This window comes from Dermacentor albipictus, chromosome 3, assembly GCF_038994185.2.
Source record: "Dermacentor albipictus isolate Rhodes 1998 colony chromosome 3, USDA_Dalb.pri_finalv2, whole genome shotgun sequence".
Lineage (NCBI taxonomy): Eukaryota > Metazoa > Arthropoda > Arachnida > Ixodida > Ixodidae > Dermacentor > Dermacentor albipictus.
In genome coordinates, this window is record NC_091823.1 from 67669042 (window position 1) to 67683870 (window position 14829).

The 14829-nt window shown below is 45.7% G+C and overlaps 2 protein-coding genes across 14 annotated transcripts in view; both read left to right on the forward strand.

The window, feature by feature from the left end:
* Positions 1-1848, forward strand: part of LOC135905513 (cell adhesion molecule Dscam1-like) — a 910071-nt gene extending 908223 nt beyond the window's left edge. For all 11 annotated transcript variants that reach the window (XM_070535540.1, XM_070535538.1, XM_070535541.1 and 8 more), the window contains one exon: positions 1451-1848. In XM_070535540.1, coding sequence (XP_070391641.1) covers positions 1451-1521 — 71 coding nt within the window. In that variant the 3' untranslated portion in view covers positions 1522-1848. The remainder of the gene's footprint in view (positions 1-1450) is intronic.
* A 2524-nt stretch (positions 1849-4372) lies between these two features.
* Positions 4373-14829, forward strand: part of LOC135905511 (uncharacterized) — a 374310-nt gene continuing 363853 nt past the window's right edge. For all 3 annotated transcript variants that reach the window (XR_011512759.1, XM_070535549.1, XM_070535550.1), the window contains exon 1: positions 4373-4571. Coding sequence is in view for 2 of the 3 variants with exons in the window: in XM_070535549.1 (XP_070391650.1) it covers positions 4438-4571 (134 nt within the window). In the remaining variant the exon portion in view is untranslated. The remainder of the gene's footprint in view (positions 4572-14829) is intronic.

Consider the following 14829-nt stretch of genomic DNA (forward strand, 5'->3'; position numbering starts at 1 on the left):
ACGGGACACTTGGTAAGGGGCGTAAGTTCCCAACCCAAAAACATCCCCATCTAATAGATGCTTTGACATGCGACATGAGTGGCGGAGACCCTCTCTTTCTGTAGGGTACTGTTGGGTCCACAGTGTACAACGACATTTGCATGGCGCAAGTTCCTTCCTCACGACAATTCAACAACAAAAAAAAGCGAGTGCCCCCATTTCGCTCCCATGAGTAGGATAGCAAACCGGTTGAGCAAAACTGGTTAACATCCCTGCCTTTCCTTCTTCACTTTTTCCTTCCTTCCGAGTGTTGGGCCGGGAGACACCTAGTACCCATTTCGTAAACGGGTGGGTAACCGGCGTTATCAGAGTTTTAAACACACGTCCTGGCGCAGTTGAAGGCCATACTCAATCACGAGGCTGCCGCTTTTACCTTACCTACACGCTTTGAAAACGCCCTGTACCAGGTTTGCCAAAACGTAACCGACAGTAGCCGATCTTGGAACGCCCAATATTCCTAGCTTCAAGCCTTATATTTATTTATTTATCATACCCTCAAGGTACATAGTTTTACACTGCAGAGGGGAGGGGCGAGAATACAATCCAAGAGTAAAAAATAAAGGATTAGTTCAAGGAATTCACTGTGCAGGGAACAAGCGAGATATGAAAAAAACTGGTAATGTATTCATAACAACCCAAAAGAGACTTACATGATATGAAAATACAGAAGGAGTATACTTTGCTAAGCAGACAATGTTAGTTATGCCATTCGCCACCATACATTATTGTATTTGCATTAATGCATTCCTAAAGAGAGTGGGGTCACTGACGCTTACTAATGATGTAGGTAGATTATTCCAGTCGATTGAAGTCCTAGGAAGAAATGATTGTGAGGACGCGACGGTGTTATGACGGGGTACGTTAACTTTATGTACGTGATCACGTCGAGCCGAATAATAAGGCGCCTGGTGGATCCAAACAGGGCGACAAGATGCGTTGTGACATTAGATTTTATGAAAAAGGAAAATGCGCGATTCCTTTCTGCGAAGCGATAATAATGGGATTTCAAGGGCACTCTTCATTAATGTAACAGTAGCAGTGCGATGGTAGTTAGGTAAGATGAAACGAACGGAGCGATTTTGCACTGATTCGATTTCGTTAATTAATGTGATCTGATGAGTATCCCAAACGGATGAGGCATATTTCAATTGGGGTGGACGTATGTTGTTTACAACAGCCGTTTTAATAATACAGGCGCAAGCGAAAAACTTCTCTTCAAGTATCCTAAGGAGCGGTTAGCGCCTTGGGATGCTTTAAGAGAAATGCTCGACGTTCTCCTGGAGCTAATATATAGTGCCAGAACATCAAACGCTGTAGACATCTTGCTGCCTGCGGAACCCACGCGCATGCGCCGAAAAGGTGTTGACATGGGCAATTTACGGTGACATATGTGTTCTCTTTCCCTGTGCAGGGAAGAACTACCCAAGCGCCTACGAAGCGACGAGCGTTCGATGTGCGGGAGAGTACACGTCGATAACGTAGGCTCGACGCCAGCAGAGTGCCTTTCAGTGACGGTTCATGTTCCTGCACAGACTGCTTTCAGCGAAAGGACCGCACCGAGTGGCTCGTCTATCTGTGACAAAAAAAAAGATATACGCCTATACCACGTGCAACCAGCAAAGAACTATGAGTGCACCCGTTGACCTCACATATTTTGTCTTCAGACATTGCGTTGAAAGACTGGTGGGCAGACAGGACCTGTTCTTTTTTCTATACAATTGCCTGCCATTTTTTTGCACGACGTACTCCGGACATTGACGTACGTATAAAGCAAATTACTACAACCTATGGTAAATAAACGAGACGAAACAAGTGCACGAGTTGTTTGTAGGTACCGGCTGGATTTCTTTCTTCCATCAGGTTGGCATTGGTGTGCGAGCGTTTACATTATGCCAACGCAACCATGCTTCCAGTTCAGACTCCGTAGCAGCATGGACGGCTGATCCAGCGGGCACGCACAGCGGCGCGAGTCAGTGAGAGCTTGAACTAACGGCTGCATCCTACGTGAAAATGTGCCCCACCTTAATACAAATAAATACTTTTCCCTGTTATATCTTTCTTCAACATTTATTTGTGCTAAAGATTTAGCTAGAAATTTTGATGCATCTACTTTAAAATATATATTAGAGGGACATTAGTTTGACGTTATCGTTTCACGGTCTAGAGACGGGAGATAACCAGTCGGATCCATCATTTTGTCACGAATCTAACACTTTTTAGGTCCAATAATTTGCATAGCCCACGCAATCTGATTAAATAACGCTCGTTCGCACTCGAATCCGTAACAAGATGTAGGAAATGTCGGGCACGCGTAGGCGCATCCCGTGGGGAGCGATAGCTGTGCAGCAACAATTACCCGGTGAAAAGCTTCACCTGAAAAAAAAAAAGCTAAACAATGTACGGGAACCAATGCAAGTCTAGTGCGGCATTTGCTCGAACAATATTGCCGTTATTTATTGATGGCCCCATTGCTTTATCGCTAACATAACGATTACACGGAGTGTCTCAAAATTAAATAAGCTCGCTTTTTAATAAAATTTAGAGTCATTGACGACATGTGCAATTTCCATCAGTGAATATATCGGCTATTTCATTCATGTCCCAGAATCAAGGTGGCGACTTAAAACCACGTATACGCACGAATTTGTTTTTTTTTTTTGTCAGGGCCTCGTCTCCGTGGTATTCGTGACATTGCATGTTACCTCATTGACCCGCCCACTATAAAAACAATGGTGCTGCGCAATGCATCTTTCTACAGCTGTTACAATACTAAAAGTTGCGGTTTCGCCATGAAGGTGAAGCAGTGATAGCGATACCCAAGTAAAAGAACACTTAAAAAAAATATGGGGTTTTACGTGCCAAGACCTCTTTCTGATTATGAGGCACGCCGTAGTGGAGGACTCCGGAAATTTCGACCACCTGGGGTTCTTCAACGTGCACCTAAATCTAAGTACACGGGTGTTTTCGCCCCCATCGGAATGCGGCCGCGGTGGCAGGGATTCGATCCCGCGACCTCGTTCGGGCTCAGCAGCCTAACACCATAGCCACTGAGCAACCACGGCGGGTTAAAGAAAAAAAAAGACAACTTCATGATATAAGGTTCGTAGTTTTCATCGCCCATACGAATTGCAGTAAGCATCGACTTCTTGGTTAAGTTACCCCGCATAGTGGAACGTGCGTACTAGTAAACATGAAAAGATCGCATTCAATTACCGCGAGCACTCGCTATCACAACGCTGGCGTGAAGAAGAGCGCTGACAGTGGGTAGCGAATGTTTGGTGCAGCCTCTCGCTTCCCTGCAGTTTCGAAATTTCACGTGTCTTCATTTATAGATATATTGGCTGCCACGGACAATCGGTCGCGTGCGGCACGTTGCAAACGGAGCGAAGTGTGGCGTGAGTGCCTCACTAATCGTGATGCGCGGGCGCGATTCACAGCAGCCGCCGCAGACCGACCTATACGTTCATGCAGCGCTTCGTTTCCATATGGACTACGCACGTTGCTCTGGTGCCATCTCGTAGCCACCGTCGCCGCAAGGCCCGTCGTGCGCGGCACTACGTTTTTTCTTCTCACGCTTTCGCCATGCCCTCCTTCTCCGCTTTCCTCCTCACGTTCTATTTGCTATCGCAGTCTTTCATACGTGCTCCGCGTTCACTCTTTCATCCTTTTGTTGTGCTCGTTCGCTTGGTTACGAGGACGCCGAGGGATGACGCCGACGCTAGCCGCAGGAACGGGCGCCTAAAAGCTGCGCTCCAAAAAAATAATTATAATGCGCACTCGAGCGGTCAGGTGTTATGAAAAGAAAAACAAGTGTATTAATTGGTATGCAGTAAAAAAATCTAAAGTCGGGACATTGGCCATTGCGACGGGGTCAAGTCGAGACATGGAACATTTACTTAAATGTTAGATGTCCGCAAAATTATGGCACCGACTGGTTTTCGCCCGTCTCTACACCGTGAAACGATAACATCAAACTAATGCCTCTCTAATGTATATTATGTATAATGTGTATGTCCGCACTGAACTATATTAGGGACGGTTGGTAACCCAGAAACTAGATGAACCATTGCAGCGTCGTAGCTCGCTCTCAGTAATTTTAGTAAGAAATGGCGCTCCCCCTCAATGAAAGGTGGGGTCTGCACGTTTGCTCGGAACAGCGGTCACAATTGCCGGCTATGCGTGCTGCAAGTTCTCGGTTTCACCGCCATTCATTCTTTCAACGCAGCGTGCATTTTCGGTGCAAACACAGCGAACACGTGACAGGCTACCATGCCGTCTTATGTGACGAAAAAGATAAGAAACCGACAGTTGCACTGTTTCGATGAAACCGAAAGGGAAGCTGCACAACGTCGCCAGTTGCCAGCACTAACCAGAAAAGCTGCAAGCCCGCACCTGGCTATGTGTAGTCCCCATGTGGTCGCCACGGCTCGTGTACACCCTCGAGGGCTCGTTGCCAACGGTATGCTCCAACGTAGCAGCTACCCCCAAGCATTGCATGTACATGTACTGTCAACAGCCGTGAACAACGTGAGGTAAGCGTGATTTGGTCTTTACGAGTATGAAAATGCCAGTTTAAACATGCCTAGTCAGAGGGGTACGCATTTGGGATCGTTGGTTCATGATTGCGAATAGAAAACAGCGGTAAATGACAGGACGAAGGGAAGGATACAGGCCACAGCGCTGACAAACAACCAAGTGTCTTTGTCCTTTCAGTCAGCGTATATGTACTCTACCACTATCGCGAAGAAAAAAAAAAGACGAAACGAAATTCAGCGTGCCTAGGAGCAATAAATTATAATCAATGAGATAGGAAAGCTATCTCCTTCGGAAGGAGTGAAATGGACGGGAGGCTATAGCGGTAGAGTGTATAAACGCTGACTAAACGAATAAAGAGACTAAGTGGTTAGTCAGCACTGTGGTTTGTGTCCTTCTCGTCGTCCTGTCGTTTAGCGCTGTCTTCTGCTCGTAATGGCTAGTCGATTTTCGATGAGCTTCACGGTAGAAGAACTTTCTACTCCAGAGAAAAAAAAAGATGCTATAATAGTGTTTCCGGAGTGACAGAGCACATTCGCTGCTCGAATACGTTGCGCAATATTTGTAGGCCACATGAAGTTACAGCGCCCTTGTCTCAGCGGACAAGCGACGTTCTAACCAAAATTTTAAGTAAAAAAAAAATGTGTATTCTGCACAGGTGTTGACATGTGAACGGGGCTGTACGCCATGAGGCCAGGAGATTCGCGGTTCCCTGTAGTACTGCACATAAGTGGGGCACGGTCATCATTATACCGTCGTCCCCATACCATTGTCGCCTAGGTGGCTCCTGGACACACTGTTCGACGAATGGCCGCTACTGGACATAGTGCAAACAAACAGCGGATGTAGCTCTAATCGAGGCGGCCAGTGGCGGCGGGTAATGCATGTAAGCGCGTACGGCGGCTCTAACACCAACTCGCCACCGTCCTCAGTCCGTTCGTCATTGTGGTGTCATTATCGTAGTAATTCTGCTGCAGTGATTTTGTCGTAGTGATTTCACTATCGCCATCCTATTCTCGTCACACCTTCCACATCACGCCGTGGTTGCCATTTTGTCGTCGTCATTGCGTCGTCGTCATTCTAGCATCGTCATACCCTCGTCCCCATGTCGTCATCATCATAACATTGTGCTGATTTTAGCATCATAATCGTATTGTGGTCATGTCTAGGTCGTCATTGCAACTGCGTTGTCTCCTTCGTCACGCTATCGTCCTGGTGCAATCGCTGTCATACTATTGGCATCATTCCAACATCGCATCAGTTTGTCATTACGCCATCGTCGTCGTACATTTTTCGACGCTCCAGAGTCGCCACCCAATGGTCGTCAAGCTGTGATAATGAAGTTCTTCACAAACACAAAAGCTTTCGCCTTAACCGATCCTCACAAGGCGTGGGATCCACAGATACTGTCACTAAAGAAAAAAGCCCTTCTCACGATGATCGTTGAGGCTAGTGTCAGCACCATTGAAGTGACGTAACGACAAACCGTATTACGATCGGGGTGTATGCAGGCTGGCTCTTTTTTTACGCGTCCATCCGGACACGCTACGCCATCTTGCGCCGCCGCTGCGAAGTCAGCGCTTAGCATATGTCTGAATATCGACTATCTGAATATATATGATGCACCTTCAATTCCGTCCAGTGCTGAAAAGAAGAAGAATGAACTTTGGTAAGGAATAGTCCGGCAGTTCTTGATGTGGTGGCCTCAAGAATAATTTAAAGAAGTTTTTTTCATTGTAGACCGGCTCATACCCAGTGGCATATACCTATTGACTGATGTTAGGGTCATACAGGTGCGTTAAAGAGCGTCACATAAATAGTGAACCAAATTGGCCTACATGAGTCTCCTTGAAGAGAGCCGCACATACTCAGGGTCACATACTAGGTGAGCTAAGTTGGTGCAACGATTCGTTTTGAACATGGTTCTCAACCCAGCAGCCTGATCGTCTGCCCGTTAAACCATGGACTTTGCAGTGGCGTAAGTCGGCACGAAAACGGTTAGAGACGTAGAAGCACAGAAACATTTGGAAAAGTGCGGCCAGCTATCCTAGTAACGCTAATCAGATTATTATCGTTTTCGTTTTCACAATGCTTCTCATGTTTGACGTGCTTCCTCATTGCGCAAGTTTTACGATAAAGTGTATAAGGGGTTCTTATAGATTAAATAGTAAAGAACACTGTACTTGTTTGGTGGGAGCGTATCATTTTGCAATTAACGGCAAAAAAATCACAATAACTTCTTTTTTTCAGATTGTGGAATATGAACATGAAACTTGATTGGTGTGCTGCACCATTAGTGCCTGCAAAAATTTCTATATGGTAGGTTGAAACAGTAGCGTCGTCATGGACACATTAAATGCCCTATTTTTTTTTGGCGAGCAAATACCTAATGGTTCGCCAGCGCGTCACATTTCTTCGCTCTACTTTTGCTCTCCCGCCTAGGCTCATCTAAGAATCGACATTTAATTGCATGCTTTACAACGAACGTGGGTGCATTGTTCAGTTTGTCTGCCGGTGCTTTGGCTAAAACTGCTTTGGACGAGACAAAAAGAAAAAAAAATGACCAAGACAACAACAGTTATCTGTTTGGACATGCAGTCTTTGTGTAGTCATCATCTAACACAGCTGAAATCGGCAATAGAGCACATGGAATTTAGAGACCACGGCAGTTACCATGACAGTATATGAGCGTGCACAGTCGCGTATGTGCATAATTTCCAGTCTAGCAAGGAAAGCATAATCATGTTCGCGTAAACATCGCTATTTATGCTGCATGTCTGTTTTTTTTTAGCTGTTGCTTGCTACTGAACCTGACGACGCGCAATTTCTGATGATTATTTGGTGCATGACGGAATACCAGGAGAGGTGCCCTTACAACGTACAATAAAGACGTTTGCAGGCAAGCTTCTATGAAACTGCTTTGTCCATAAATTTCAGTTGGTCGTATCTGCACTGCATCGTCTTCTACAGACCTTCAGCACTTCATGCTTGGCGGTCTTCGTTGAGCGCACTTCTATTCTTTTAAAATCTTATTGCGCGCGTCACTTACTGTCCTTTCTTCATCTTTATTTGCTTAGTGGGTAGCTCTGCTGAAGCGACAAAAAAAAGCCGAAAAAAAAACCGTTAACGATTATGCATTGGGCTCAATGGACTTTCGTGTTCGGCGCTTCTTAAAGTGTCGTCCCAGATGTTTTACCGGTTCGAAGCCCTTAAAATACAGTTCCATTTATCCTACTCGCAGCTGTGGCGCGCCCCCTTTCTACACGTCGCGTTATCATTTCTTGTGTTGTATTTTCAATATATTGCATTTTCTGTCGCCGTTCGTCCGCAGGCTGTTCCAGAGCACCGCAACGCTTACAGTGAGCGGTGTGTCAGCTAAGGAAAGCATTTATTACCCGAGACTTGAGATTGAAGTGAAGCTCTGAAACTTTGTTGCAGCAGTGCCGGTTGTTTCTCCTTGAAGGTTTTAACGCGAATGTGTCGTATGTCTCCCGGAGGTGAAAATTTCTACTGTGTAGGTACGTCGAGAAAACCTTTAGATGGCATAAAATATCCTTCATGGTAGGTAGCATGGAAGAAAGTAACCTGCGATACATTCAATAAGGCGAGTAACCCACATCGCTGATCCCACGTAAAAGAAAAAAGTAAAAAAAAATGAATTGTTCTTTCTCTAAAAGTGTCGTAAAACTTGTCAGTAAGCGAAACAAAAAAAAAAAATCACACAGAAACTTCTCTTGGACTTGTCTATGTATGCGTAAACATTGTGCCACTTGTTCCTCTCCCCACAGTTCGGTGTCATGATCAATCTTATAGAATTTGATCCGACCAGTATAACCCCTTATCAACCCTTATCGGTCGTTATCAACCTTATTGTACTAGATCCGAGCCTTATCAACCCTTGTCGGTTGTTTTCAACCTTTCCGGACTCGATACGAGCATTATCAGCCCCTATCGGTCTGCATCAACCTTATCGCAATCGTTCCGATCCTTTTATCAGCCCTTATCTGTCCTGGTCAACCTTATCCTTAGGGCTGGATCAGCCCTTATCGGGCATGATCCAGCCCTTACCAACTCAGTGTTCCTTATTGAGCTAATCGGACTTGATGCGACACTGTTCAATCCTTATCGGTGCTTATTAATCATCCTTATCGGAATTCTTCCGACCATCATGAACCTTATAACTCTACCACTTTATCCATTCGCGTCGAACCATTTTCAACCATGACGAGACAATACAACCTCTCATCAATCCTTATCATCCCTATCAACTCACTGACTGCTTATCTGTCTGTGTTGTGCGACGTGAAGCGGATGAGCCCTCACAGACACGTGGAATTTCGGTCAGCAATGGAACGTCCCAACTAAAGGCGCAACATGCGACCACCGAAACGCGTCGGGGATGCCACGTGGTTGGCATTAAATTTTCGCAAAGTTGGAATTTCCCTCTTGTCTACAATTATCCAAGTCGGCTGTACATGTACTCCTAGATATGGCTTTTATTCCAGCATCACCAAATCTTTCAGCATAGCATTGATGGAAACTATACTCTTCCGACATTTGTTTTGTAGCACTGGCACAACATATTCATATGGTTCAGATATATTCGCCTTCTACAAGCGTAGGCGTTACAAGCGAGGGACGCTGACGCTCGCCGCAGGAACGAGCGCCTAAGAGCTGCGCTCTGAAATTCTGCGTAGCCTGCGTAGTCAATACTATGCAGTAAATGGTGCAGCTGTATTCGCAATAAATGCACCAGCTATCGAAAACGCAGGAGCTTCAGTGAGTTTTCGCGAAGTGATGGATACTATTAGGGCTTGTCATACGAAGTAATTCGCAAGCAGATGCATCAGGGAGAACGAGAATGTGAAATCACTTCTTTCACTAAATGCATGTGCTACGTGCGCAAAATGATTTCACAGGAAACTATTTCATATGAATAAAAATAAATAAAATATCAGACATTTTCAAAGAGTGGTTTAGGATCGGTGTCTCCAAGCACAGAATCGCATTGCTCTAACCATTACAACATGGACGCATGCCTACAGAGAAAGACGGAAACACCTATATCAATTTCTCTCATGTTCAAGCCAACGCCGTGGGACACATAGCGCGTTTTAGACACTTGGCACTTGTCGCAGCACGCACCTTATAGTTGACGATGAAGCTATGTACTATGTAGAAGTTACGGGACGCGCTCGTCGACGAAATTCGCTTCGCATCTCTCATCCAGCTGCGGCGCTGTGAAGTGCTTCTGCTAGGTTAAGCGCTTCGTGTCTTATGATTCAATACCATTTCAGTCCGGAACAAAAGTTCCACTTTCTGTGCAAAGTCCACCGTGATGGCTGAGGGCCGCGTTGGCCGCTGAAATCTTCAGCGCCTCTTTTGTCGTAATAGCGCTGGGTACCCATTACAACGATGTCAGCGGAATGTTGTTTGTGTGGGAATTGTTTCCAACTTTTATAAACAGTCCAGCACCAGGCAATGGGTGTTGCAAAAGCATTTCACAAATTATTAGTGTTCTGTAAGCGCACAACCACAAAGACCGGCACCTTGTTTTCAAAGAGCCGAGAACCGTTGCTTCAAAGAGCCACAAGAAAAGCTAGCATTCAAAGAGTACTTACACATTTTTTTAGGTCAACACAATTAACATACCCAACTCTTCTGGCATTTCGTATTCGAGGAGGAAACCGCCATAGCTGATGCAGCAAATGTAGGTGACGCTACGGACTTACAAAGCAGCTGCCTTGAAGGTTTTTCTAAGGCCTCAATAGTTCTGCCAGTGCCATCGCATCACTAGCACACAGTAGTCATCACTGTGATTAAGCAATTTGCATCACCGCTGCCACTTCAACTACCACTTCACCACTGTAATCAATAATGAAGTACTAGTTTTTTGTCGTCAATAGTTGGCCCGTGACACTGGGGCTCATGTAAGAAAAGATTTGCCGCTTCGGCGCTCTGCCAGTAACAGTGACGGGAGATGGTCTTTACAGTGCGTGCCCCGTGAGCAGGCTCTGCGTGTGCTCTGCCCAGCCATAAACTTTAGTATGTACTGCAAATGGGCATGTACCGAAGAAGTCAAAGGGAAAGATGATATGATGACGCAACAATGTTTCAAGCAAAAAAATATTATCGAATTGAAAATCTAGCACTCATGATCTGAATTCTTTCTCGCGGAGCCATGAAATTCGAACAAAGAGCAACCTTATTGCAGGGTATTTATCTGGTGCCGTGTAGTGCAGCTCAGCTGGGAACAAGCAAAAAAAAAAAAAACGTGTTTTTCTCCGTATACTACAAATAGCACCCAGAGAAAGATAGACTACCAGGAGCAAGAGTCCCCAGATGTCGCTTTCGTAACTACACATTGAAGACATCAAGAAAGTTGTTAACCAAGTACAGAGTAATTGAAAGTGTAAATAGACAACCAGGAGCCATAAGAAAGAAAAAAAATTAAATTATGAGGTTTTACGTACCAAAACCACTTTCTGATTTTGGGGCATGCCGTAGGGAAGGACTCCGGAAATTTCGACCACCTTGGGTTCTTTAACGTGCCCCTAAACATAAGTACACGGGTGTTCTCGCATTCCGCCCTCATCGAAATGCGGCCGTAATGGCCGCGATTCCATCCCGCGACCTCGTGCTGAGCAGCCCAACACCATAGCCACTAAGCAACCACGGTGGGTCATCAGAAACAAAGTAAAAGAAACAAAGACAGCGAATTGGACGCAAAGGATGCAAAAAAAAGACCACGGATATTTGCACAAATGGCAGTGCCTTGCTATTTGAGGCTCGTGCTGGTTGCTTAAGGACTATATATATATATATATATATATATATATATATATATATATATATATATATACAGTGAAAGCTCGTTAATTCGAACTTCAATAACTCGAATTTATGGATAATTCGAACTGTACGACTTGGTCCGGCCAAGCTCCACAGAAGTCTATGTATAAAGAAGTCCGATAATTCGAACACGAGAAGGTTCCCTCACGGATAATTCGAACTACGCTCGCCTGGCACACGGCCAGAGAAACGCGCCTACTGCCTACACACAAGGCTGTATTGCCTCCGAAACGGAGAGAACGGCGAGAGAAGGCAAAATCGGAAAAAAATCTAACCGACGCGGGGTCAGCCAGAAGGCAGCGGCGGCTGCCGCTTCTCCGTTCTACGTAACCTCCGAGACTTCTTGCCTGCTGCGAATCTCGGAGGCAATGCGCTTGCAATCAAGAACCAACGAATCAGGGCCTTCGCCACCTTCACATGTTCAGCGTCTTTGTCTCGGCAGTCTTCATCGGTTGTGCACCTCTGTTTTCAGCTTAGGAGGCATCGGCCGTCGCGATTCATTGTATGGTGTTAAGCCTCGGCTAACGTTCGTTTCATTGGACATCGGTGGTGTGGCACAGTCGGACCCAGAGCTTCGACTTGAAGATGGCGTGTGCACGCGGCACACGCCATCACTTTTTGACTCGCCAAATTTCTGACATGCCCTACTGCTTCCAAATCGCAGTGTACTGTTGCTCTCCTTCACTTTCGTTAGTTCGAACTTTCGTTAATTCGAACTGAAGCGGCTTCCCCTTGCGGTTCGAATTAACGAGCTTTTACTGTATATATATAGATATATATAATGCTGACCGAGCATGTAGAGAATACTTATATAAATAGTTATGTAAACTTGCAACAACAAACCTACCATCTCTAAACAGGCACCTCTGAAACGCACTCATCTGTTAATGGAACGGTGAATTGCATTTCGCGGATTTCTTGATTTAGTTGTTTCCGTTAGTCATTCGGTATGTACAAGAGCGACGACCACTGTGCACCGCCCGAAGAATGTATGGCTCCTCCGGTAGACTGGAATTTTCCACGTTGACCACATGTACGAGCGCCTTTAAGTGGTGTGCAGGTATTTGGTGAGCCATATAGAGCGAAGCGGGACGCAAACCATCACATTTCTTTTCGCATTTGCTGCCTCAGTATTGGTGTCATCGGTGTATCCGAGTGTACGGCGTTCTTACTCTACCATTGCACTTCAAGAAGGCCCTGACGATGTTCTTTTTTCTTTTCTTTGGTAACATTATTTCTTTCCCAAGTACGTAAAATAAACGAACATTTCTCCTTGCCCAACTGTGCAATAATGACAGTAACCAACCATTTCTTTCGGACGTTTCACCGCAGGATAAATTTACTCTGTCTGAAGATTGTAGAGTGGAGATGTGAGCGTGTTTGCGCGTGCCGTAGAGTATTTGCAGCAAATTCTGTGTTATTTCTTACTCCACAGTCACAAAAGACTTCGAAAACAGTGCACAAATTTCCTTTGGAATGGGTGCTGCCCTTACCCTGCCATGACCCCTTAAGTTTACTTACTGTTTACTTGTCTCTGTGTGCCCTCTCCCCATTCTCCTGCGCCGACCTTGCTCAGCTTGGTTAACCTTCCTACCTTTCCTTTAGCACTTCTCTCTTTTTCACTTATGCGTGGTTAAGTGAATGCGAGTCATCGGACTATATTTCATTGCATCCTTTATTTACGCGCCCGCTACGCAAGTAGACGAAATTGATAAGAGTTAGTCTAAGAAAAAGAATCACGTAAGTTGGTTCAGAGGGGATGTGGAGGGATGAGGGTCTATGGTGCTTGATGAAAACGGAAAGAAAACGGGTTCTAATAGCCTTGCCGCTCCCATCTGGAGCGATTGCACCCTGTTTCTCTAATGTCGTCTCTCGGTTTCTTCCCTCTGTCCGTCGTGGAAGGAAACCAGAGTGGTGAAATTTGTTTTTTTTTTTCTTGGGAAGCACAAGGAACACCCCATACTATTTCGCTCACTTGTTAGCACCGCGCCGCCTCTCATTCGTATTTGCTCTGCCGGGTAGACTTTCTATTTACCGTTCTAGAAGTTCGGCGCTTTGAACTTGTGTTTGTGGACTGAAGCAGCTGGCGCTGCGCAGAAAGAAGTGCGGAATGATGGCGAAGAATGGCACTGTCTGCAAGGCCGACTGCACCATTCCTTGCAGCGGCATGCCACGCCAGCAAAGGAAAGCACAATGCTGGCGTCCAAATCGAAAATTAAGTCAACACCGAGCGAGAAGATTAAGCGAAACTTTCATTAACGCAGTGGAGCTGTAGCCCCATGGGGCCTCTGCAGCCGTGTTGTCCCGGCTTGGTTGCGTTCGAAGCCTAAGTGTTTTTCGATACTGGCAGTGATTGCGCAAAAACAACACGGAGTTCACAAAAAAAAGGCATCCAGAATATCTCAAATGAAAGAGCGCAAGTGGTTTCTTGCGGTTTATACTTGGAGGCGTGTTCATGATAAATGGCTGCATACCTGCGCCTAACTTTGCATACATCGGCCCCGGACTACACAGACCGACGCTAGCCGACCATGCGTGAAAAATGAAAGGAGGGCTATGAAATATTGCGCTTTCAAGCTCTGGCTAATCAGGCTCTTTACACATGAGTTTATCAGCAGAAGCCAAAGAAAAAACAAAGAAAGCCATGCCTAACCTAGCCTGCGCAGCGACCCATATATGTACAGCCACAGGAGTCAAGATTTGTTCGCCTTATGAAGAGGGATACCGACTTATGCATTGAGCAATCCACTTCTTCTCAGAGGTCTTCAGAATTGAGAACTCCTTCTCAGCAGTCCCCAGCAACTCAGCATTGAGCAGTTCAACACTTGAGCCACTTTGGTTGCGTCAGCAGCCGGAGACGCTGCCTCGAATTTCGTGCCCATTACGCGTCACCCGGGGCCGATTAGTGCACTCACTCCAAGAGATCCATCAGATTTCAAGTCTCATTTATCTCTCTTTCTCACAAAGAGGGCTCAAGTTACTTTAAGAGCACACTGCGGCGTTCAGTTGTGGGCGGAGTATACCATGCACGTTACAGACTTTAAACCTAGGACGCTGAAAAGTGTCGAAGTCACCGTAGACTCTTATACCAAGTTCCTAAGCCGCCAACATTGTTTTCTGAGTGTAAGAACATTTTCTCCGTTCCCGTAAGCATCGTGTCAGCATGGTGTCCTGAAAACATTTATGTGAAGTAACTGACGACAACGGGTTATTCGTTGGGTGGCCGTCAAGATCAAGTGAAAGTCGCCAAGGTGCAATTACTTGGCAGTTAGCAATGTAGACCAAGTGCATCACTCCCCCGCCCCTTCTCCCCTCTCTGCTAAAACGACATAAGAACGTTGTTGGCGACGGCAATCAAAAGCGAGTAATAGTTCAATTTATTATCTTCAAAATGTAATATATAAG